At 42.9% G+C, this 23204-nt stretch overlaps 1 protein-coding gene across 1 annotated transcript in view; it reads left to right on the top strand.

Annotated features, from left to right (window-relative positions):
* NPC1 (NPC intracellular cholesterol transporter 1) overlaps positions 1-23204 on the top strand; it is a 134908-nt gene that overhangs the window by 96379 nt on the left and 15325 nt on the right. The window contains exons 14-21 of the mRNA XM_082258500.1: positions 6142-6256; positions 10503-10630; positions 11550-11690; positions 12657-12746; positions 12834-13024; positions 13105-13220; positions 16679-16808; positions 22479-22679. Of these exons, the coding sequence (XP_082114626.1) occupies positions 6142-6256; positions 10503-10630; positions 11550-11690; positions 12657-12746; positions 12834-13024; positions 13105-13220; positions 16679-16808; positions 22479-22679 (1112 nt within the window). The remainder of the gene's footprint in view (positions 1-6141; positions 6257-10502; positions 10631-11549; positions 11691-12656; positions 12747-12833; positions 13025-13104; positions 13221-16678; positions 16809-22478; positions 22680-23204) is intronic.

The following is a 23204-nucleotide window of genomic DNA, read 5'->3' as shown; positions in this document are numbered from 1 at the left end:
TTGTACATATAAAAATATATAGGCTTAATTCCTTAAGTAGAGCAGGTGTTAGTTTCCTTTTTAGTTCACCGATAGGCACAGTGCTCCAATAATTCAGACTACCTTACTATAGGGTTATATCGCCTTCCGCAGGAGTAGGATTAGGCAGAACAAAAAACTTAGCTACGCCCATGGGCCTTCCTCAGCTCGTATATAACCCCCCTTTCTGCTATAGGTATTCCGTTTTTTTCTGTCTAGTCAGGAGTGAAGACCTAGGTTCCCTGCTGGAATCTTTTGGTCCTAGAAATTTTTGCCTCTTTCTCCTTTCATGCATCTTCTTGCTTTTTTTTTTCTTGCCGATCTACAATCAACCACCAGACTGGGCAATGGGCTGAATAATCTAGATCCAGTGGGCTCTCCAATCCAGCCAGCGAGCGCATGCAGACCACAGCTACACTCTAGGTCAGCTGCGACATAGCCTCAACAGGCGGAGGCTGGTCCACGGGTAAATGTCTCTCAGGGTTGCATGCATACCACCAGGCTCTGGTCCAAGTCACAGCGTCCCCCTGGCTGACAGCCCCCCAGCAGTGTGACGCTGGAGACAGCCAGAGCCACACGGCGGTGCCTGGGCCCTGGGCCCTCCTCTCCCTCTCCTGGCTATAGGGACTGCTAACCGACATGGTGAGCTGCTGAGTCATGCTGCGCTCCTCCGGCTGGTAGTGTTGAGTCCTTGGGGTTCCCTCTCTCTCTGCTAGCAAGTTCCCTGAGTGTGTGTGGGGGGGAATCCATAGCGGTGCCAAAACATTTTTGTTGCTGTGGGGTCCAACTTATCCTATGGAGCATCAGGGTCACATCTCCCCCACTGACCCCTTCATAAGGGCACCAGGTCCCTCGGAACCCTAGCTTCCCATTGATGCACTGACTGCGGTCCTACTGTCCTTGCTATCCTAGGTGGAAGTGGCGTTTGGGAAAAGACCTAACAGGAAGCGTCCTCCCCCTTCTCCTACTCAGTCTGTCTCATCTGATTCTGAGTCTGGTGCAGCCGTGAACGTGGCCCGTCAAGTGAGACTTGATATCACGCTCCCTGATCCATCCAATAGCGAGGATAACTTCTCCACGGTCACAGCAGTGAATGAGCAAACGCTGGTGGATGCACTTGTTACTGCAGTGTGTGAGACTTTAAAAATGGAGGATGTGGCCAATTTGGACACGGATGTGGCTGTCCCTTCTGGTACACACAAGATGCCCCGTACAGCTAAGGGGTTTCCTTATCTTCCCTATTTTGACACATTTGCCTATAAGGAGTGGGGGCAACTAAAGCAACCTTTTGTGGTCCCCAAACGTTTTGCGTTACGTTACCCTTTTGAGGAATCACTTTTAAGAGTGTAGTAGCCCCCCCCCCCCCCCCCCCAATGGTTTCCAGGTTGAATAAAGCAACCATGATCCCAGTAGAGGATTCCCCGTCCTTTAAAGACCCGGCCGATAGGAAAGCCGAGTCGGTAGCACGCAGTAGGTTTACTATGGCAGGTTTGGCATTGCAGCCGGTTCTGGCCTCGGCCCTGGTGTCTCAGACCCTAACTGAATAGGCCAAACTTTTTTGCCAGGGTCTATTGAACTAGCAGATTCCCTCTGCTTACGCTGATCTGGCAGACCAGTTGGTCCAGAGGCTGCAGTTTATTTGTGATGCAGCTTTGGATGTGGCTCTCGTGCTGTCCAAGCTTTCCGTTTCAGCGGTAGTGTTTAGGCGTGTGCTGTGGCTTAAGAATTGGTCTGCAGATCAAGCCTCCAAGAAAGCTCTCATCAATCTGCCCTTTCAAGGCAATCGCCTGTCTGGGGCTATTCTGGATGACATCATTAAGGGTCTCACAGGGGGGGAAGAGTACATTCCTGCCACAGTCTATGAAAGGGAAGGAGCCTCGTCGCAAATGTGGGCCATGCTTCTCAGCCCATAAATTATTTTGTGCTTCCGGGACTGCAGATAGGGCAAATAGATTTTTCAAGTCTTCCCTGGGAGGTTCCAAGCAACCTTGGTCTGGTAAGCCTAGAGCTTGCTTCTCCGGACCCGCAGGAAAGACCCCTTCAGCATGAAACCCTCACTTATAACTGGGGTGGGGGGACATCTTTGCTGGTTTCTGGCCTTGTGGATCTTCTTTGTGAGCATCAAGGGGATCCACTAAATTTTCCTTTTGGAAGTACCAAAGAAGGGGGGCAGAGTTTGTCCATTTTGGGTTTTTAGGCCCTGAGTCTCCTTGTGCAGATATAATGCCTGCAAAGGTTAGGGTGATGTCTGAACTACCCAAGGTCCCCCCTATCCCCTTCCATGAAATTGAATCACCTGGGTTGGACTCTGGATTTTATGTTGACCAGGGGGATCCTTCTTCTGGTACAACTTTGGGAACCACAGGCCTTCTCTCCTGGCTTGCATACAGGTTCTGGGTCTGGTGGTGTCCACCTTCAAGGCAGTTCCATTTTCACAGGCCTCTACGCGGCTCCTTCAGCAGGGTCGGTCCAACAGGAAGATACCGTGGTTCTTGGCGAGGTTACCGGTTCCTCTGGTAGACGCCGCAGTCATGCTAGTGCCACTGTTGGGCCAATACCTTCCTCTTCTCAAACGGTCCCTGGGAAGGATTGAGGGCGAAGGTCTTCTGGTCATTTGGGGCCGTAAACGTCCCTTGGGGGCTATCTCTTAGAGAGGACCAGTTGTCCCAAGGGCTAAGCTTTCAACCTGCTTTATAGTCGCTGGTTTTGAGGGCTTGGCTGTTGAACGCCAGATACTGAGGGATAGAGGTTTGTCTGGATCAGTGATCCCTACTATGTTGAAGGCGAGGAAGGCGACTTCTAGCAAGATATACCATTGTACGTGGAAAGCATACATTTCTTGGTGTGAGTCAATTGGCGCTCATCCTCTCTCCTTTTCTGTGGTTCAAATCTTGGCTTTTTTTCAACGGGGTGTTGAGCAGAAGTTGGCCTTGGGTACCATCAAGGGCCAGGTGTCTGCCTTCTGGGTGCTTTTAGCGACCTCCTAGCCACGCACTCTTTAGTTCGTACCTTCATTCAGGGAGTTAAAAATGTTTTTTCCGCCTGTATGGTCTCTCTTGCTCCGTGGGATTTAAAATTTGGTTCTCTCTCTTTGTGCTCTCGGTTCTCCAGAAACCTCAATTTGAGAATATTTGGTAGATTCTTATGCCTACCATGTCCCAGAAGGTGGCATTCTTGGTGGCTATTACATTGGTCCATAGGGTGTCGAAGTTGGCGGCATTATCCTGTCATAGATAAGGTGGTTCTTCATCCCTGTCCATCGTTCCTACCTCGGACTTCCATTTGAATGAGGACATTGTGTTGCCTTCCTTGTGTCCCCAAGCCTGCTCATCCTAGGGAATTTGCTCTGCATGCCTTGGATGTGGTTTGAGCGACGGTCTCCTTTCGGAGGTCAGACTCGCTTTTTGTGGTTGCACAAGGACCAAGGAAAGGGCTGGCTATTTCTTTGGCTAATATCCCTGGATGGATCAGACAGACGATGACTCAGGCCTATTATATTAAAGGTTGGGTTCCTCCTTTCCCTGTCACTGCGCATTCTACTCGGGCGCTTATTATTTCCTGGGCCTTCCGTCATCAAGCGTTAATATCTCAGGTTTGCAAGATGGCCACTTGGTCGTTGGTGCATACTTTCACCAATTTCTACAAAGTAGATATTTTGGCATCTGCGAATGCTTCTTTTGGCAGCAAGGTTTTGCAGGCTGCTATTCAAGAGGGACTGTTCCCTCTTGAGGGGTGTTTTGCTTAAAATTTTTATTTCAGATGGGGCGCTTGTGTCCTGGTTGAGCTCCTATGACCTGGTTAAGGCTCTTGTGTTTAGCCTTGGGTTTTGTCTTGGTTTTTTTCCCCATCCCTCATTTTCCTTTTGGCATTGCTTTTGGACGTTCCTATAGTCAGGATTAATGGAGCGTTGTGTCCATCGCTGAACTAAAGAGAAAATGGGATTTTTTTGTACTCACCGTAAAATCCATTTCGGAGTTCGACGGACACTTGGATACTTCTAATCCTGCTTACTACCAAACTGAATACCTGTATCAGAGAAGGTGTTATATACTGGCTGAGGCCGGCTCAGGGGCGTAGCCAAGTTTTTTTTTTTTTTTTCTTCTACCTAGTCTGACTCTTGCAGAAGGTGATATTAACTCTATAGTCAGAATTAATGGAGCACTGGGTCAGTCAAACTCAGAAAATGGATTATACGGTGAGTACAAAAAATCCTATTTTTTTTTTCAGCTGTTTTGCACGAGGATTCAACCATTTGTTGCCATTTTATAGCTCTTTCTGTAGCAATAGGGGGTATTTTTCCCTCATTGCTGATGTGGTCACCAAGGACAGAATTTAAAAGCAAGTCTCCCCAATAGGGACACAGCATTCAAAAATTAGATACCAAAAATTATCTTCAGATGAAAATGAGCTGTAAAAACTAAATTTGTTTATTTGTCCTGGGTATTTAATCACATTTCTGTGATTTCAGTTGTGCTCAAAAGTTTGCATATGACTGATCGTTCCAAAAAACTGCCTTTTTATTTAAGGATTGTGATCATATGAAGCAATTTATTATTACATAGTCGTTTGGCTCAGAAATCATCCAAATGGCCCTGATCAAAAGTTTACATACCCTGGAATGTTTGGCCTTTGTACAGACACACGCAGGTAAAAATGGCAAATAAAGGTTAATTTTCGGTGTCTGTGGCTTTTTAAATTGCGGTTAGTGTCTGTGTATAAATAGTCAATGATTTTGTTTGCATGGATGCACTGAGAAGGTTAGATACTGAGCCATGGGGAAAACGGTCAAAAGACCTGCGTAACAATGTAATGAACCTTTTATAAAGATGGGAAAAGGATATGGAGAGATTCAAAGTCTTGAATATGCCAGTCAGTACGGTTCAATCACTTCTTAAGAAGTTGAAAATTCAGGGATCTCTTGATACAAAGCCAAGGTCCGGTAGACCAAGAAAGATTGCAGCCTCAATTGCCAGAATTGTGCGGTATACAAAGAAAAACTAACAGGCAACCTCAGGAGATATAAAGGCTGCTCTGGAAAAAGACTGTGTGGTTGTTTCAAAGACCACAATACGACGATACTTGAACAAAAATAAGCTGCATGGTTTAGTTGCCAGAAGGAAGCCTTTACTGCGCAAATGCCACAAAAAAAGCCTGGTTATAATATGCCTGACAACACCTTGACACCTCTCCGCTTCTGGCACACTGTAATGTGGAGTGGCAAGACCAAAATAGAGCCTTATGGTTACAAGCATAAGCACTGTGTTTGGAGAGGGGTCAATAAAGCCTATAGCGACAAGAAATACTATCCCCACTGTGAAGCATGGTGGTGGCTCAATGACTTTTTGGTGGGGGTGTGCGCTCTAAAGGCAAGGGGAATCTTGTGAAAATTGATGACTTCAGCATGTTATCAGAAAATACTGGCAGACAATTTGCATTCTTCTGCATGAGAGCTATGCATAGGATGCTCTTGGACTTTCTAGCATAACCATGACCCTAAGCACAAGGCCAAGTTAACCCTCCAGTGGTTACAGCAGAAAAAGGTGAAGATTCTGGAGTGGCCATCAGTCTCTCTTTACCTTAATATCATCCAGCCACTCTGGGTAAGATGAATGGGCACCTATACCACCTGCAAGAATTTGGGGCCTCATAGACAATTATTACAAAAGACTGCACGCAGTCATTGATGCTAAAAGGGGACCGTACACTGTATTAAGAACTAAGTGTATACTGACTTTTGAACAGGGGTCTGTTTACTTGTTGCCATGTTCGGTTTTTTATGATTGTACCATTCTGTTATGACCTACAGTTGAATATGAATCCCATAGGAAATATGTTTTCATTCACTCATGTATTCTTAAAAAATGGTACATACTGTATATTACCAATTACCCAAGGGTATGCAAACTTTTGAGCACAACTGTATTTACTGAAATAATAATTAAAAAAAAAATTGAAAGCACACAAATTGGTATACATTTTATTGAATTTTTTTAAATTTAAAAATGTATTATACTTACCTGCTCTGTGGTGAATTTTGGTGTGTAATGCTCATACACATGCATACTGTCATGCTCACAGGAGTACACTGGATATTGGTATTTAATAAAGCTTTTACTTTTGCAGAGAGATGAACGCTTGCAGGGCGAGAAGCTTGATGAGCAGATCGGCAGAGTCCTGGGTCATGTTGCCCCAAGCATATTCCTGTCCTCGCTTTCTGAAACTGTGGCCTTTTTCTTGGGTCAGTTCTTGCACTATATTCTTAAGATAAAGCGTTGTCTACATGATTTTAATTCCTTTCAAAATTTTTAGTTTAGTTTTTTTTTTTTTAATAATACTTTTTATTGAGTTATTGTTTTTCATAATAAAGAATAGAAACAATATATAATAGTTCAACATGTGTACAGAAGATAATAAGAACATAAACTCATAGTAGTCTGTTGCCACTGGTTCCAAAGAAAAAAGTAGTAGAGGTAACATACATAATATCTGAGCACAGTAATGATGTAAATAAGTAAAGAGGTAAGATCAACTGGTTAGAGAGGGATTCCATCCCCTATAGCACCCCCAATGGTAACATAATGTGCCGGGGAGTCAGAGCCCCTCCAATGGGTCTCATGTATTGGATGGGAATGAGCATACTTCGGTGGGAGAGGTTACAATAGGTTACACTAAGTATTCAATTGTGATAGATCCAGGTGTTCCAAGATAGGCTGAACTTGTGGTAGGAAAGTGAGTTAAATGTCAGGGATTTCTCTAGTTGATAATTAGTATTGGCAATATCTATGACTTCAGAGAGGTTTGGGGCCTCTGTGGTTTTCCACTTATGGAGTATGAGGGATCTGGAGGCCAAGAGGATATGTAAGACCATCTGCCTATACTCGATCGGGTATCTATCGATACCTAAGTTCAGTAGGGCAAGCTCTTTTTTTAGGTGGGGACTGTAGACCAGTGCAAGAGGAGATGCACTGAAAGACCCGGTTCCATAAACTGGTAAGAGAGGGACATTCTCATGGTATATGGGCTAGCATGCCCGGTTGTCCACAATCTTGCCAACAGTTTGCAGAGTGGGATGGAACAATTTTAGCTAGTCTGTAGGGGGTATAGTACCAACGGTTCATTATCTTTAACATCATTTCTTTCAAAATTAGTTTTATTACCATGAATCGATTTGTAAAATTCAGAATGAAAAAGCACAATAACACGGTATAGTAATGCAAAGTATTTTTAGATGGCAGCACTGTTCAGGGAAATCTTTGTTTTATTCCTTGCCCCAGTGGTTCTGTTAGACCATGAGAGTGAAGAAAATGCTTCCACCAATGAAGGAGCATGTGACTTACTCCCTTTTCTTGTGACAGAGCTTGTCCTTGATAATTGGGCAAGCAATGTAACCTGGGTCAGGGGGAGTGTGCCTCGGTCACATTTGGGCTCAGACTAAGGCCCCTTTCACACTATTGCAACGCAATTTTGCCGCGATTTCGCGGCGCGATTTTTGCCGCGATTTTGAAAGCATGGGCAAGGCTATATGCCTCAAAATGCATTAAAATCGTGGCAAAGTAGTGCAGGAACTACTTTGAAGTCGGTGCGTCTTCAAAACGCACTGATATGAATGGGGCTCATTGAAAATAATGGAAAATGACTTGTCATGCGATTTTGCAGTCCAAAATCACGGGACAAGTCGCACTAGTGTGAATGGGGCCTAAAGAAAAAACAATAACGCTTTGTGTTCAGTAAATGTATTTTAAATGTATCTAGTGTAAGTACATAACATTTTTATTGGTATCCACCTCCTGTAATCCCTTGCATTGTAGACTGTGTTCTCCATGTACATGCTGACAGGGAGAAAGAGCAGTTCAGAAAAGTCAGGTACCAGCCTAGCAATGCTGTTTGACAGGGCTGTGTAAATTCTAGGACTGGTTGGACAGAATTACAGCTCCTCTGGCAGATGAAAAGTGATCTAGTGTTAAGTATTTTAAGTTTGCTTAGAGTTCCGGTTTAATTTCTGTGTTTTAACACCTAAATATGTGTCTAGCAAAACTGTTAGCTCACCCTTAAAGTATACACTAATGCTGATTTCTGCATTTTGCTAAGGGTTTTTTTGGACAACTAGTGAATGGTTAGTGTGTCAGTTTTAAAAATAAACGTTTAATACTTTTCGAAGTGCCTTTTAGCCCTAGTTTACATCAGTGCAGCTTTAAAATTGCGCTACTTCAGCACGATTTCAAAGCCGCGGATCAGTGCGATTTGGACCTCTGATTCCTTTGTAGCTTGCAACTTCATATAACAGAAGTCAATGCAAGTCGCATTGACATTGCATAAAAGTGCAGGAACCTTTTTCTAAATCGCCACAATTTGAACAATTCCATTGCCAGTGTTTGCTGAAAACTCCAACCATGTCCCTTCAGGTGACTACAGTAGCGATATTTGGAGCTTTCGGCGAGTTGCTGTTTTCACAGACCACCGGCAGCCTATACACTATGGTACATGCTATAATGAGTGGACATTGTTAGTCTGCCCGCTACCAAATAACAGCATGGCTGCCTCCAAGGGGCGAACAACTTTTTTTTTGTTTGTGAAAACAGGCAACTGGTCATGTATCGTAGTGTATAGGATGCCAGGGGTCTGTGAAAACAGCAACTCGTCCAAATCTCCAACTATTGCTGCTGTAGAGTCACAAGGAAGTGACGTGGTTGGGGATTTTTTTCAAGTTGGAGTTTTCAGCAGAACATCGGCAATGAAGGTACCACTTGTCATGTTAAATTTCATGGCAAATAGTACTGGTGTGAACCATGGCTACAGTACTTATTTGTTCTCAGCAGCAGTAAATGAGCCCTCACTGACCTATTTAGCTAAAAGCACTGTGGAGCAGTTCATCCTCAAATTTTACAGCAGAAGCACTGAGGTAATGCAGCTGTGCTTAACTTAGGCTCAGTTCACACCTTTTGTATTTTTTAATGCTTTCTTCAGAATGCACTACAGTCCATTTAACATGGTTTCCTAGGGGACACATTCACATCTATGCTTTTTTTCAGCCGATGTATTTTTGGAAAGCATCAAGAAAAGGGTCTTTTTAAACACAAAATTGTGCGTTTTTGGTTCAAAAGACTTGTAGTGTAGTGTGATTTTTTAATTTTTTTTTGCAGCGATATTACTGTGATTTAATGCCGTGTTTTTTGCATTTTTTTACCCACCAAACAACAAATTGGCCAAAAAAAAGCATAAAAATGCAAAGCTCATCAAAAACGTGGGAAAAAAATGCACTGCAGAAACTAATCAAAAGCAAACTGCATAGGTGTGAACTAAGCCTTACTCTGCTCCAGACCCAGAGCACCTGTCACTACCCGGAGGTGGAAGCTGAGCTGCTCAGAGAAGGACTTCAGTGCTTTGAGGAGGAATTGCTTTGTAGTGCCTGCAGTTTATAGGTGTCCATGAGGGCTTGTGTAAAGTTCTCTTACAGTTTGTTATAAATATTTAAAGATATATTTCAGTTTTACAAAAAAAAGGGAAAAGGACTTGCAAAAACTGTTTTTAAGCTTTCTTTTTATGCTGCCCATTCCTCAGATCTTCACTCTCATGCAGAACAATTGCCGTTTTTTAAATCACACTTCTGGTCTATCACATGCCTGGTCCTCTGCTGTGTAATTTGGTTCCTTTTGTGTCCCCATGTCAATATTACCATCGCCCACTTCCCTAAATAAGGCTTAGAAATGTTGGGTGCTGAAGCAACAACCAGCTGGAACTGGAAACCTCACAGATCAAGTGTACATATTCGAAAGCACACCACAAATCCTCATATAGGATTCAAAACTAAGGAACGATCCCATTGCAAGGGACATAGTGCAACATTTTAGAGCCACACATGACGCCTTCGTCAGACGTGATCACGTCATCACATGCTGGACGAAGGGGTCCTGCGTGCCCCTGAAACACTGCACTTTCTCCCTTGTGATGTATTCGTTCTTCAATAAAGATTTTGGACGCTTTATGATGATCTGTGGTGTGCTGGCAAATATGTGCACTTGTCCCTATGTCATACAGGACACATTAGCTACATAATAGTTTAGTGCAGGGATTCCCAAACTACGGCCCTGCAGCTGTTGCAGAACTACACATCCCATGAGGCATTGTAAAACTCTTGACATTCACATACATGGCTAGGCATGATGGCAATTGTAGTTCCTGAACAACTGGAGGGCCGTAGTTTGGGAATCCCTGGTTTAGTGGATGGAATCCCAGCTGGCAGTGGGAAGTGCAGGCATTTGTCATTTCTGAAAGTGTTTGATATGAAAATCCTATGATCTAATGCAACAAATTGGAAGAACCGGTATAAATCCTGTTTTGCAGGTAGTTTTTTTTTTAAATTTTTAACATAAAATCACTTTAATAATATTGCAGTGTATCTTTTAAAAAAAAAAACAAAATAAAAAAATGCTCTTTGCCACTATGCTGACAAAACTGAACCATGGAATGTGTTTATATTCTCACAGGAGCAATGTCCAGTATGCCCGCTGTACGCACCTTTTCACTCTTTGCTGGAATGGCGGTCTTCCTAGATTTCCTGCTTCAGATCACCTTCTTTGTGAGCCTGCTAGGTTTGGATATGACACGTCAAGAGGTGAATTTTAAAATATGAGAAATAAGTATTTCTTAAAACTGAAATAATAATCTTCGTGCTTTCTAGTAATCATAATGCGGTTTACTCCATTCTTATGAATGAAGAACATTAGTCCTAGAGACATAATAGTCTTGTAACTTTTGATTTTGCCAGTATTTGCAAAGAATGTGAGCGTGCATATAGCTCTGCTAAGATCTTTTATAAATACCACCCCTTAGAGTATGTTATCTAGTTATTAGAAATGTGATGAATCTGCGTAACTTATCTAACCAGGCTTATAGATAGCCTTCTGAAAAGAACTGTTTTGCCCTAAGCACACCTATATTTGAGATTTTTATTCTAGTGTAGGTTGTACTATTATATAGCTTAAACAAGTATTAAAGCTATATTAAAGTCTTATTTTTTCTAAAATAAGACAGGTTATATACTTATAACCTGCTCTGTGTTATGGTTTTGCACAGAGCAGCCCGGATCCTCCTCTTCTCGGGTCCCATACAGGTGCTCCTTTCCCCCCTCCCTCCTGCCAGGTGCCCCCACTGCAAGCAGCTTGCTGTGGGGCCACCCAAGCAGGTGCGCTCTCAAGCTGCGGCTCTGTATGTCCATTCACAGACGGAGCCGCGGCTCGGTCCTGCCCCCTCTGCCTCCTGATTGGTTCACTGGTTGTGATTGTCACAATGGCACCCGCTGCTGCCAAAAGCCAATCAGGAGTGCGAGTCCCCAGAGAGCCAAAGCTCTCGTGGACATCGCTAAATTGAGAGGGGGCTCAAGTAAGTATTAGGGGGGGCTGCTGCACAAAGAAGGTTTTTTTTTTACACATGAAGGCAAAAAACCTTGTGCCTTTTACAACCATATTAATCACATTTTGTACTCTTATCATCCACGAAAAAACATTTCTGATTTACCTTTTGTATTCCTGTAGAAAAGCAGGCTGGACATCCTCTGTTGTGTCCCAGGGTGTAAGAAGAATCGTACTACAGGGAAACCAAAGAGCTGCGTTTTCATGTTCTTCAAGCGTATCTATGCCCCTCTGCTAATGAAAGACTGGATCCGGCCTATAGTGGTGCGTGAAATATATATTGCATATGGTATTTTATCTCACCTACTAGCAGAAAATCCAAACTGTAGGTTAAGTTTACAGCTTTAGAATGGTCCCATTGCTAAGGGCAGGAATGGGTGGATTAAAGGCTGCTAAAACCAATATAGATGTTCCTGTGTGTAGCTGCATCTGGATAGAATTCCCCTTTAATTTGATGTTACAACCCCAGATACTTAAACATTTCTTTCATTATGGATAAATCGGGGAAGGATTACAACCCCTGTCATTTTTTTTTTTTTTTTTTTACCATCTGTCCCCCAGTGGGGAAAATGTCTTCACTTTCTGCCCCATAAACATATCGGGAAGAAAAATCCTCTTATAGACAGTTGTCACTGTAACAAGTGTTCCCATTGGAAGAGTTAAAGTTGAACTCCATGAATGTGAAAAAATAAATCCTTGCATTGTAAGGGTTAAACCATAGATGCTCAATCTGTTGCCCTCTGGCTGTTCCAGGACTACAACTCTTATGAAGCATTGCAAGGTACTGAACGTCATAAGCATGACTCCCAAAGGCAGAGGCACGATGGGACTTGTAGTTCCGCAATAGCTGGAGGGCCACAGGTTGAGCACTCATGGATTAAACACTCGTTTAGTCTAGGGGTGTGCACAAATAAGGTCACGATTTTAGCTTTAATCTCTATTTCGGTGACAACTCTTTGGGGTATTTTCCCTCCTTTTCAGTCCCAGTGACAATGGTTGCCAAAACAGTGAGTTTTCCCGGTGGGGACCCAGAGCATTAAAAAAAAACCTTCCTATTTTATCTAAGACAACACGTTTTGGGTTCCAATACAATTTAATGAAATGGGTAGTGAAGTGTATTATCCATTACATACTGTATAGCCCAGTGCACAGTTTATTCTTAGCAGCCAGAGAAAAGGTGTAATGATTTAGCTAATTAGTATAAAATCGAAGTTGTATTGTGTGTTGCAGATATCGGTCTTTGTGGGGATGCTTTCCTTCAGCATCGCTGTGGTCAATAAAGTGGAGATCGGCTTGGATCAGACCCTTTCGATGCCAGATGTGAGTTTACATTCTAGATCTAGATTCTGATTTGTACATAGAATGACCTGCAGTGTGCTGAGCACATGACTCCTCTTCTTTCTGTAGGACTCCTATGTACTGACATACTTTGAGTCTCTGAATAAATACCTACATTCCGGTGCTCCAGTGTATTTTGTGGTAGAAGAAGGACATGACTATAAAACACTGGAAGGGCAGGCGATGGTGTGTGGTGGAGCAGGGTGCAATAACAACTCGCTGGTTCAACAGATTTACAATGCTGCGCAAGTTGACAACTAGTGAGTAACCACATATAGAGCAAATGTCAGATAAGTCTGTATAACTGTACCATGTTCTGATGACTTTCCTTCTATTCCAGCACAAGAATAGGCTATGCCCCTTCCTCCTGGCTGGATGATTACTTTGACTGGGTGAAGCCTCAGTCTTCATGTTGCCGTGTGTATAACGAAACTGACAAGTTCTGTAATGCTTCAGGTAATTTTTGATAAGCATCAATGTGGCAGATATTAACCACTTCAGCTCCTGAAGGTTTTATCCCTTTCGTGACCAGGGCATTTTTTTTTTTCTATTCAGCACTGCGCTACTTTAAATGGTAATTGTGCAGTCATGCAACGCTGTACCGAAACAACAATTTATATCATTTTTTTTTTTTTTTTAAACAAAGCGCTTTCTTTAGGTGGTATTTCATCATTTTTTTTTTTTTTTTTTTTACTTTCTGCTATAAGACACATCCAATAAATAAATTAAATAAAAAAAGGAAAATTCTCTTTCGTTCATTGACAGACACAGCTCCATATTTTCTTTGACCTTTGAGTTATGTTGCTCTCCATAGGAGTAGGACTAGGCAGAAAGAAAACTTGACTACGCCCCTAGGGCAGTCCTAGGGTGTATACTTCCCACTTCCTGCCCTAGGACTTCAGTTTTTTCTGCCTAGTCCCTGCTGGGATCTCTGGTCCTAGCATTTTTTTCCTTTTTACAGGGAATTTTTTTCTTTGTAGTTTTTCACAGGAACAAAAAAAAAATAAAACAATCAACTGCCGGACTGGGCGATGCACTGGATATCCAAGATTCTTACGGTCTACCCAGTCTGGCCAGCGAGCGCGACCCAACTGTTAGCTCCGTGCTTGGTTGGCCGAGACATAGCCCCACTGTACAAGGGCTGGCCGGCGAGTGAAACACCTCGTGAGGACGTCTAGCCCAGGTCACGACATTGGTCAAGGCCAGAGTTGCTCCGTACCTCTGGCCTGCAGCACCCCCATTCCAAGATGGCACGGTGGCCTGCCAGGGGTGGTGCCTCCTCGGTTCCCAGGTGTGTTGAGCAGTGTCCCCCCCTTTCCTCTGGGGAAACATTGGGGTGGATGCGGGCCCTTCCCCTTGCGTTGGTAGGCCCCTTCTGTGTCCTTCCCTCTCCTCCTTTTTTTTTTTTTCTCCTTTTTTTTTTTTTTTCCTGTGAGATCTACAATCGGACTGGGCGATGGGCTGGATAATCTAGAACCCCGACATAACCTCAGGGATGGCCTGCGAGATTGCATACGACCGGGTCTCGGTCTGCGTTGCAGCGTTCCTTCTGGCTGACAGCCCCCTCATTTGGATGGGGAGGAGGTTCTGTCTGGAGTGGCTCCTGCCTGGTTCCTGCTATGATGAGTAGCTTAAATAATGGAATGATAAATAATATATAAAATATATACTCCAGTAGCGCAAAGTGGCAAACCAATCGTCACCATCTAGTAATGTATAATCTTGACTACTAATAAGCAACACAGTCCAAATGCAGTCAATAGATATCACCAGAACAGCAGGAATAATAGTAGTAATAAGTCCACAATCATTAATCCTGGGATGTTAGTAACCGTGTGTAGTTAGTTGTCATGGGTCACCATATCCACCACCACCATGCTCGAAGGGGGAGAAGAAATACACACTCACCAGCTCCACTGGCTCAGTCACTCTCGTGACTGAGCAAACAAGCCTGTAGTGAAAGCCTTTACTCAGCACTCCCGACTAGGCACAGCAACAGCTGATCGATCAAGCTCGGTAGTATGTGGGGAAAGAAACAGTGCTCCACTAGTGTGATAACGTTTTTAACCACTCTCAGCAGAAGAAACTCCCTCCTGGCGCAGTAGGTGGTGGCCACTGGCCGCTCTCTTTAACACCCTTCCCCTGTCCGGGAGAGCGCGGGACGAGGAGATGGCTGGAGTAGGGGAAGGAGCGGAGTCGCGTGAACCGCACAGCTGCTTCATCATATGCTTATACATATGATGAGTAGCTGTTCCTCCCTCCCCCCCCCCCCCCCGGAGGGTTTTAGGGTGGATATGGGCCTCTTCCTGGGACGGGCAGAATTCCTGTGGTCAGTATCGTCTGATTTTAAGTCTTTCCTCCTCTCAAACTTCTGCCAAGACTTCTACGCAGGATTGAGGCAGAAGGGATTCCTGTCATCTATTTGCACTTTTCCACTGCAAGTACCGGCTCGGCTCTACTCGGCCCTCCTTGGCCCGGTTTGCTTTTCCACTGCTGGTACCGCATGGTACGGTGTTGGAACGGTTCGGTACTGTACGGTATGGTTTGCTTTTCCACTAAAGTAGTACTAAAGTTAGGTGGGTGGGATAACAACGATTCTCTGACCAATCAGTGGCTATTAGTGACTGCATGCAAAGGATTGTGGGATATGGTACCGGGTATGGTACCTCTTGGAACCACAATCGAGGTGGTACTGTTTTTGAGAGCCGTACCATTCGGTTCCATGCAGTGGAAAAGCGCCACTGTACCGAACCGTTCCTACACCATACCATGCGGTACCAGCAGTGGAAAAGCACAAAAGCGAGCCGAACCGTTCGGTTCCATGCAGTGGAAAAGCGCCATTAGTGGCCCTGGACTGGCCTGACTGGGCTTGGTACTTGGTGATCTGCTGTCCCAAGGGCCAATCTTCCATTCTTCTTTATAGTCGCTGGCTTTGATGGCTTGGCTGTTGAACGCCAGGTGCTGATGGGTAGAGGTTTGTCGGAGTCGGTGATTCCAACACTGTTGGAAGCTAGGAAATCTACTTCTAGTAAGATCTACCATTGTATGTACAATGCGTGGTGTGAGTCTCTTGGGGTTCATCCTCGTTCTTTTTCGGTGGCTCGGATCTTGACCTTCCTTCAACGGGGAGTTGAGCAGAAACTGGCTTTGAGTACTATCGTGGGCCAGGTGATGGCCTTAGCAGTCTTCTTTCAACAGCCCTTGGCCACATGCTCCTCCAGTGCCATCTCCATTACCGCCTTGGGACCTCTATTTGGGGCTCTGTCCTCCAGAATCACACTTTTTTTTTTTTTTCCTCTCCCTTCCTCCATTTCCCCTTTCCTCGCCCCCTCCTTCTCCTGTGATCTTCTTTCCTTCCCCTTTCTCCTCTTCCTTTCAGTTCATCCTAAAGCATTTTTGTTTTTGTTGCTCTTCTCCTACCCAACTGGAGAACTGGGTTGCTGCACCTGCCCTTGAGGTCTGTGGATAGTGCAGTTATACTAAGATAAAAAAAAGTTTTGGGAACAAGGTCACTATGTACTGATTTTATACCATACTAATGCCTATATACTACCCTGCCAAATGGTTTCCTTGTTATTACTTTGTACTGCTTTTATTCTATAAGGTAATCCTGTTTTGTAATAGATCTATTAAATAAATGGTGCAAGTAGTGCAAAAACTCATGAAACAGAAGTGAAAATCACTTTACTGAATATAGTAGCCAGACCAGTACAAGATAGGTTCTGATTGGTTAGTGTGGTTGTTGCAATATGCTCATTCACAGTTGCAAATTTAATCAGTTCTCTATAACTATATAAGACTGTCAGACTCCGCTTTAATTTTCAGAGCAGGTATCAGACCAAAGCAGCCAAGCATACTTAAATGAATGTGTGACCTAAAAAAGTACTGAACCTAACTGAATTTATTCTCTGCAGTTGTGGATCCATCCTGCCATCGTTGTCGTAATTTTACAGCCGAAGGTAAACGGAAGCCAGTGGGAGAGGATTTCATGAAATTTCTGCCCATGTTCCTCTCAGACAATCCTAACCCGAAGTGCGGTAAAGGGTAGGTTCCCAAAAATGGTTGTACATGTTGAGTTTCCATAGGTATTGATGTTAACCTAGGTAACCACATTGTAGTCATTTTGAAAGTCTGAGATTTTATGCCTGGTTTCCCCGTTATTTCTAAAAGCAGGTATGGAAATCGCAACTTATGTTTTAAGGAAGTTGGAAGAATTCTTTAGGAACTTCCTGGGTCTGGGTATCTGCTTTGACTGCTTGGGCACTTTTATCCCTTTCTTGCCCAGGCCAATTTTTAGCTTTCAGTGCTGTCCCACTTTTTAAATGACAGGCAACACTCCACCCAAATTAAATTTGTATCATTTTTTTTTTTTTTTTTTTTGAGACAGAGCTTTCTTTTGGTCGTATTTAATCGCCACAGTTTTTTTTTTTTTTTTTAATATTATTTTGTTCTAAATAAACAAAAGACAAGATTTGAAAAAAAAAAGCATTATACTTTATTGTTATCAAATTTAGCAAATAATTGTTCTTCATAAATTTAGGGCAAAATGTATTCTGCTACAATTCTTTGGTGAAAATAACCCAAATCAATGAATATTATTTAGTCTGTAGTTAGAGTCCACAAACTATGGTATATACTGTATATCCGAGATTTGAATAATCCTGATGCACTGATGCCCTTTCTCATTTCTTGAGGCCCAAAAATGTCAGGACAGTACAAATACCCCCCTCCCCAAATGACCCCTTTTTGGAGAGTAGACAGTCCAAAGTATTTTGTAAGAGGCATTGTGAGTTTTTTGAAGTTGTAATTTTTTTGTCACCCTTTTTTTGGAAAATTAATAAATTAAAAAAAGAAAACTTTTTTACAATTTTTTTTTTTTCATAATATCACCAGTGCAGTACAGCGTTGTCGTATGGTGGTCATCAAGGACAGTACGGAAAAAAATATATATTCAGTTTAAAAATGTTTTTATTGTTTTTATTACATTATTTATTTTTCTTTTTTTTTTTTTGTCTTTTTATACTTTTTTTTTTAACACATTGTGACCAGAGCAATATACTGTTACCATAGTAACACTGTGCTACACTGGGGAAGTGATTAGGATTTTTTTTTTTTTTTATATATACATTATGATTGCTTATAGCAGTGAATTTAAATTTCATTGCTATAAGAAAGCATTTTACTGAATTAAATTGATTCATTCAATTTGTTTTGCTGTGAATGGCCAGAGTTAATCGCATGGTACAGATGGACTGTGATTGGCCCTGTTCGTACCATGTGATCTCTGTGATCACTTACAGCTAACACAATTGTACAAAATGGATGGCATGAAAGGAAGCCATCCATTGTTTACAATTGACATGCGATCAGCTGTGATTGGTCACAGCGATCACATGGCACCAGCGAGGCGGTACACTGATCAGACACAGCTGGTGACGGATCGCACTGCAGCGTGGATATCATATGATGTCCACTCGGATTGACATAAGGCCTGTCTGGCTGTCATTTTTGCTATAGGCCTGGTAGGAACTGGTTAATATATCCCGGGTAACTATAGGCCGGTCAGCCTAACATCAGTAGTCTGCAAAATTTTGGAGGGGATGATAAGGGACCACATACAAGACTTTAGTAATGAAAACTGTATTATAAGTAGTAATCAGCATGGATTCATGAAAAATCGTTCATGCCAAACCAATCTATTAACCTTCTACGATGAAGTGAGCTGCCACTTAGATAAAGGTAAGCCTGTGGATGTGGTGTATCTGGACTTTGCAAAGGCCTTTGACACCGTTCCCCACAAACGCTTACTGTACAAACTAAGGAAGGTAGGTATGGACCATAAGGTGAGTACCTGGATAGAGAACTGGCTCCAGGGGAGAGTCCAGAGGGTGGTGATTAATGGGGAGTACTCTGAGTGGGCGGGTGTGGAAAGTGGGGTCCCCCAGGGTTCTGTCCTGGGACCAATCCTGTTTAATTTATTCATAAATGATCTAGAGGAGGGGATATCTAGTACAATCTCAGTATTTGCAGATGATACTAAATTAGGCATGCCAATATCTTCTATGCAGGATGTGGAAATCTTGCAAGCAGACCTGAACAAAATAACGGGGTGGGCAACTACATGGCAGATGAGGTTTAATGTAGAAAAATGTAAAGTAATGCACTTGGGGGCCAGTAACCAGAAAGCAAGCTACTCACTAGGGGGGGAACCTCTGGGTGAGTCTAGGATGGAAAGGGACCTGGGGGTACTGGTAGACAACAGGCTTGGAAGTGGCATGCAATGCCAAGCCGCTGCAAGCAAAGCCAACAGAATACTGGGTTGTATAAAAAAGGGGATTCACTCCAGAAATAAAGAGATTATTCTTCCACTCTACAAAACTCTGGTCCGGCCACATCTGGAGTATGCTGTCCAGTTCTGGGCACCGGTCCTCAGGAAGGATGTGCTGGAACTGGAGAAAGTCCAGAGAAGGGCAACAAAAATAATTAGGGGAATGGAGGACATCAGCTATGAGGAAAGACTACAAGCACTGAACTTATTCTCTCTGGAGAAGAGACGATTGAGGGGGGATATGATATCAATGTACAAATACTGTACTGGCGACCCTAGCATAAGGAACAAACTATTCAGAGTAAGGGAATACAATAAGACACGTGGCCACTCACTAAAACTTGAGGAAAGGCGGTTTAACCTTAAAGTGCGTAAGGGGTTCTTCACTATAAGAGTAGTAAGGATGTGGAATTCTCTTCCGCAAGCAGTCGTATCAGCGGGGAGCCTTGATAGTTTCAAAAAACTATTGGATGGACACCTTAAAGACCACAACATACAGGGGTATACAATGTACGGTTAGCAAACACACACACACATCATAGGTTGAACTGGATGGACTTGTGTCTTTTTTCAGCCTCACTAACTATGTAACTATGTAACTATGTAATATAGGTATTTTACTTTTAGAACTTAGTACATGAAGGCTGCATGGATTTAAAAAGATTTGTTTGAGGCTTTAATAGCTCAATGCGAACTTGTTTTTCTAACTTTGTTATTGCTGATAAATGAAATTCATTATTTATTTAGATAATTTGGTTTTTTCAGTAAATTTCCTCTTTATATGTATTTTGTTTGCGTTTTTATTTATTTTTTTTTTTTTTAATTTTTAAACACCAATTACACATGATGAGCAATTTCTTGCATTTTGTTGCAGGTAACAAAAATACTTGCTTAAATGTAAAACTGTGTGAATGAGCCATATTTGTTGAATATTTTATACTTGCCATTGTTTTGAGATTGTTTTGGCTGTAGAATCAAAGCATTAACAAATCTTGAGGTAGCCCAATTGCTTACTTGGCCTAATGCCTAATTGGCATATGGTTTTTCATTTTGCTTGCTTTCTCTTACTTCTGTAAACTTTATAATCCTGCGTTTCTACTCCATACTTTTACAACATTTAAAAAAAAAAATGCTATTTTTTTTAATTTTAACCACTTAACCTCCGGAGGATTTGGCTGCTCAAAAAGACCAGACCCTATTTTACGATTCGGCACTGCATGACTTTAACGGACAATTGCGCAGTCATGTGACGCTGTACCCAAATGAAATTGACGTCCTTTTTTTATATATATATATATTTTTGCTATAAACAAAAAAAGAGCGACAATTTTGAAAAGAAAAAAAACGATTTCTCTTTTTTTTTTTTTTTTTTTTTTTATATGAAATTCTCAAAAAAAAATTTAAAAATCAAAATGTTTTAACATTTTAGGCCAATTTGTTTTCTGCTACATATTTTTGGTAAAAAAAAATCGCAATAAGCTTATTTTGATTGGTTTGCGCAAAAGTTATTGTGTTCACTAACTATGGGAAAGATTTATGTCATTTTTATTGTTTTTTTTTTTTTTTTTTTTTAACCACCTCCCACCCGGGCCATAGTACATATACGGCCGGGTGGGAGTCTCGTCCTTCTGAATGGACGTTCCGGAACGTCCTTCAGAAGGAGAGAGATTGCGCCGCCGCGGGCACGCGCAGCGGCGCAATCTCGATGTGCCTGTGTCCCTAGGACACAGAGCAACAAGACTCGGCAGGAGGGCCCTGTGATTGGCCCTCCTGATCACATGACGGCTGTGACCAATCACAGCCGTCATGTAATGTCAATACAGCCGTTGTAACGGCTTCGATCTCTTCTCCTCCTGACAGATCCTGTCAGTGTGAGGAGAAGGAGAGGATCGATTCTGCAGCGGGGGTGATCAGTGAGTATTTCTAATTACTCACTGATCACAGGGGGGGTCTGTGCTGGTAATCAGATGATTGATTACCAGTGCAGCCCTGGGGGGAGGGGATGCCACTAGAGCCACCAGGGATGCCCATCCATGACCACCAGGGATGCCCACCATGACCACCAGGGATGGCAAACAGGGCTCAGAGAGCCTGCCAGTGGTGCCCCCTATCAGTGCTGCCCACCAATGCCATCTATCAGTGCCGCCCACCAGTACCCATTATTGCCTATCAGTGCCGCCCATCAGTGCTGCCTATCAGTGCCGCCCATCAGTGCCGCCTATCAGTGCCCATCAGTGCTGCCTATCAGTGCCCATCAGCGCTGCCTATCAGTGCCCACCAATGTTGCATATCAGTGCTATCTATCAGTGCCACATATCAGTGCCCATCAGTGCTGCATATCAGTGCTACCTATCAGTGCTGCATATCAGTGCCACCCCATCAGTGCCACCTCATCAGTGCCTGTCAGTGCGGCGTCATCAGTGCAGGAAAAAACGTATCTATTTACAAAATTTTATAACCTAAACAAAAAAACTTTTTTTTTTTTTTTTCAAACTTTTCGGTATTTTTTTATTTGTGCACCAAAAAAGAAAAAACCTGGCGGTGATCAAATACCACCAAAAGAAAGCTCTATTTGTGGGGAAAAAATGACATAAATTTGGTTTAGGTACAGTGTTGCATGACTGCGCAATTGTCATTCAAAATGCAACAGCGCTAAAAGCTGAAAATTGGTCTGGGAAGGAAGGGGGTTTAAGTGCCCTGTATTGAGGTGGTTAACTAGTAATGGCGGCGATCTGCGATTTTTCTTTTCTTTTCTTTTTTTGTTTGCGGGACTGCGACATTGCGGCGGACAGATCGGACCCCTGACTGACATTTTTGACACTTTTGGGAGTACCAGTGACATTACTACAGTAATCAGTGCTGTAAATATGCACTGTTACTGTAAAAATGACACTGGCAGGGAAGGGGTTAACTTGGTGATCAGTGGGTTAAATGTATCCCTAGGGGCGTGATTCTAACTGTGGGGGGGGCGTGGCTTGTGATGTAACCACAGAGACATACGATCCTACATAGCAGGATCGTATAGTCTCTGTACTTACATCAGGAAGAATGACAGACGGCTGTGTTTACATCAGCCGTCTGCCTTTCTCCCTCTCCTGCGGGAGATCGCGAGTGGCCGGCGGACATCGGACCTGCCGGTCACACGTGCAGGGATCCCTGTGAACGAGCGGGGGCGCGCCCCCTACAGGCTTCTGGGCAAGCGACGTAGCCCTACGTCAGTTTGCCCAGGAGTGGCTGACTGCCGCAGTAAATAGTCGTGTGTTGTTGTTTTATCTTTTGTAAAAAAAAATCATTGAGAATAGAAATGTATTTTGAATGTATTGATGCTGGCCTGGTAATTGTTGTGAGCTAGAATACAAGTGACCATTCCTTTGTAATCCTTTCAGTGGACATGCTGCATACAGCACTGCCGTGGACCTAATCTCCAGTAATACAGATGTGGGGGCCACTTACTTTATGACTTACCACACCATCCTGCATAACTCCTCAGACTATATTGATGCCCTAAGAAAAGCACGGATGATATCAAAGAATATCACTGACAGCTTTGATGTCCCCGGCAAAAATTACAGTGTTTTTGCTTACAGGTATTTTTTAAAGCCGATTACTTTTTTCTCTTAGTTATGTTTTTGCTATTCTAAATGTTTCCTGCTTGCAGAATCCTTCCTGTTAGTTTTTTATGACTAGTATAACTAGTAATAGTTCTTACCGTGCTGTTTAAGGGTATATCATTGTGGAAAACAGTTTTGTGATGTCATGAAAAGTTGGATGATACATTATAGTAATAATCAGACTGTTAAAGTACAATAGGGATTAGAAAGAAAATCCCAAATTTTGGTTGGTAACCTAAACATGAATGGAGGGGATAATATTCCAATGAGGACACTAGTTCTGGTGATGCTGGTGACTACCAGGGATTTCCCCGGTTGTGGCTATGGGAGAGGAAGTAAAAGGAAATAGGACACAGATAAAAAATAATAATTTACGAGTTATAGTATATACTGCTAAAGGTGTGAATTGAGATTGCACATGCTGCCAACATCCCAGAAATTATAAAGAAAAAATATGTTGCAGGTGTTTGGGACTTTCAAGGCACCGAATCAAAATATACC

Source organism: Pelophylax lessonae, assembly GCF_965119305.1.
Source record: "Pelophylax lessonae genome assembly, chromosome: 5".
Lineage (NCBI taxonomy): Eukaryota > Metazoa > Chordata > Amphibia > Anura > Ranidae > Pelophylax > Pelophylax lessonae.
The sequence above is the reverse complement of the archived record's forward strand: the minus strand, read 5'-3'. Positions and strand labels throughout refer to the sequence as shown.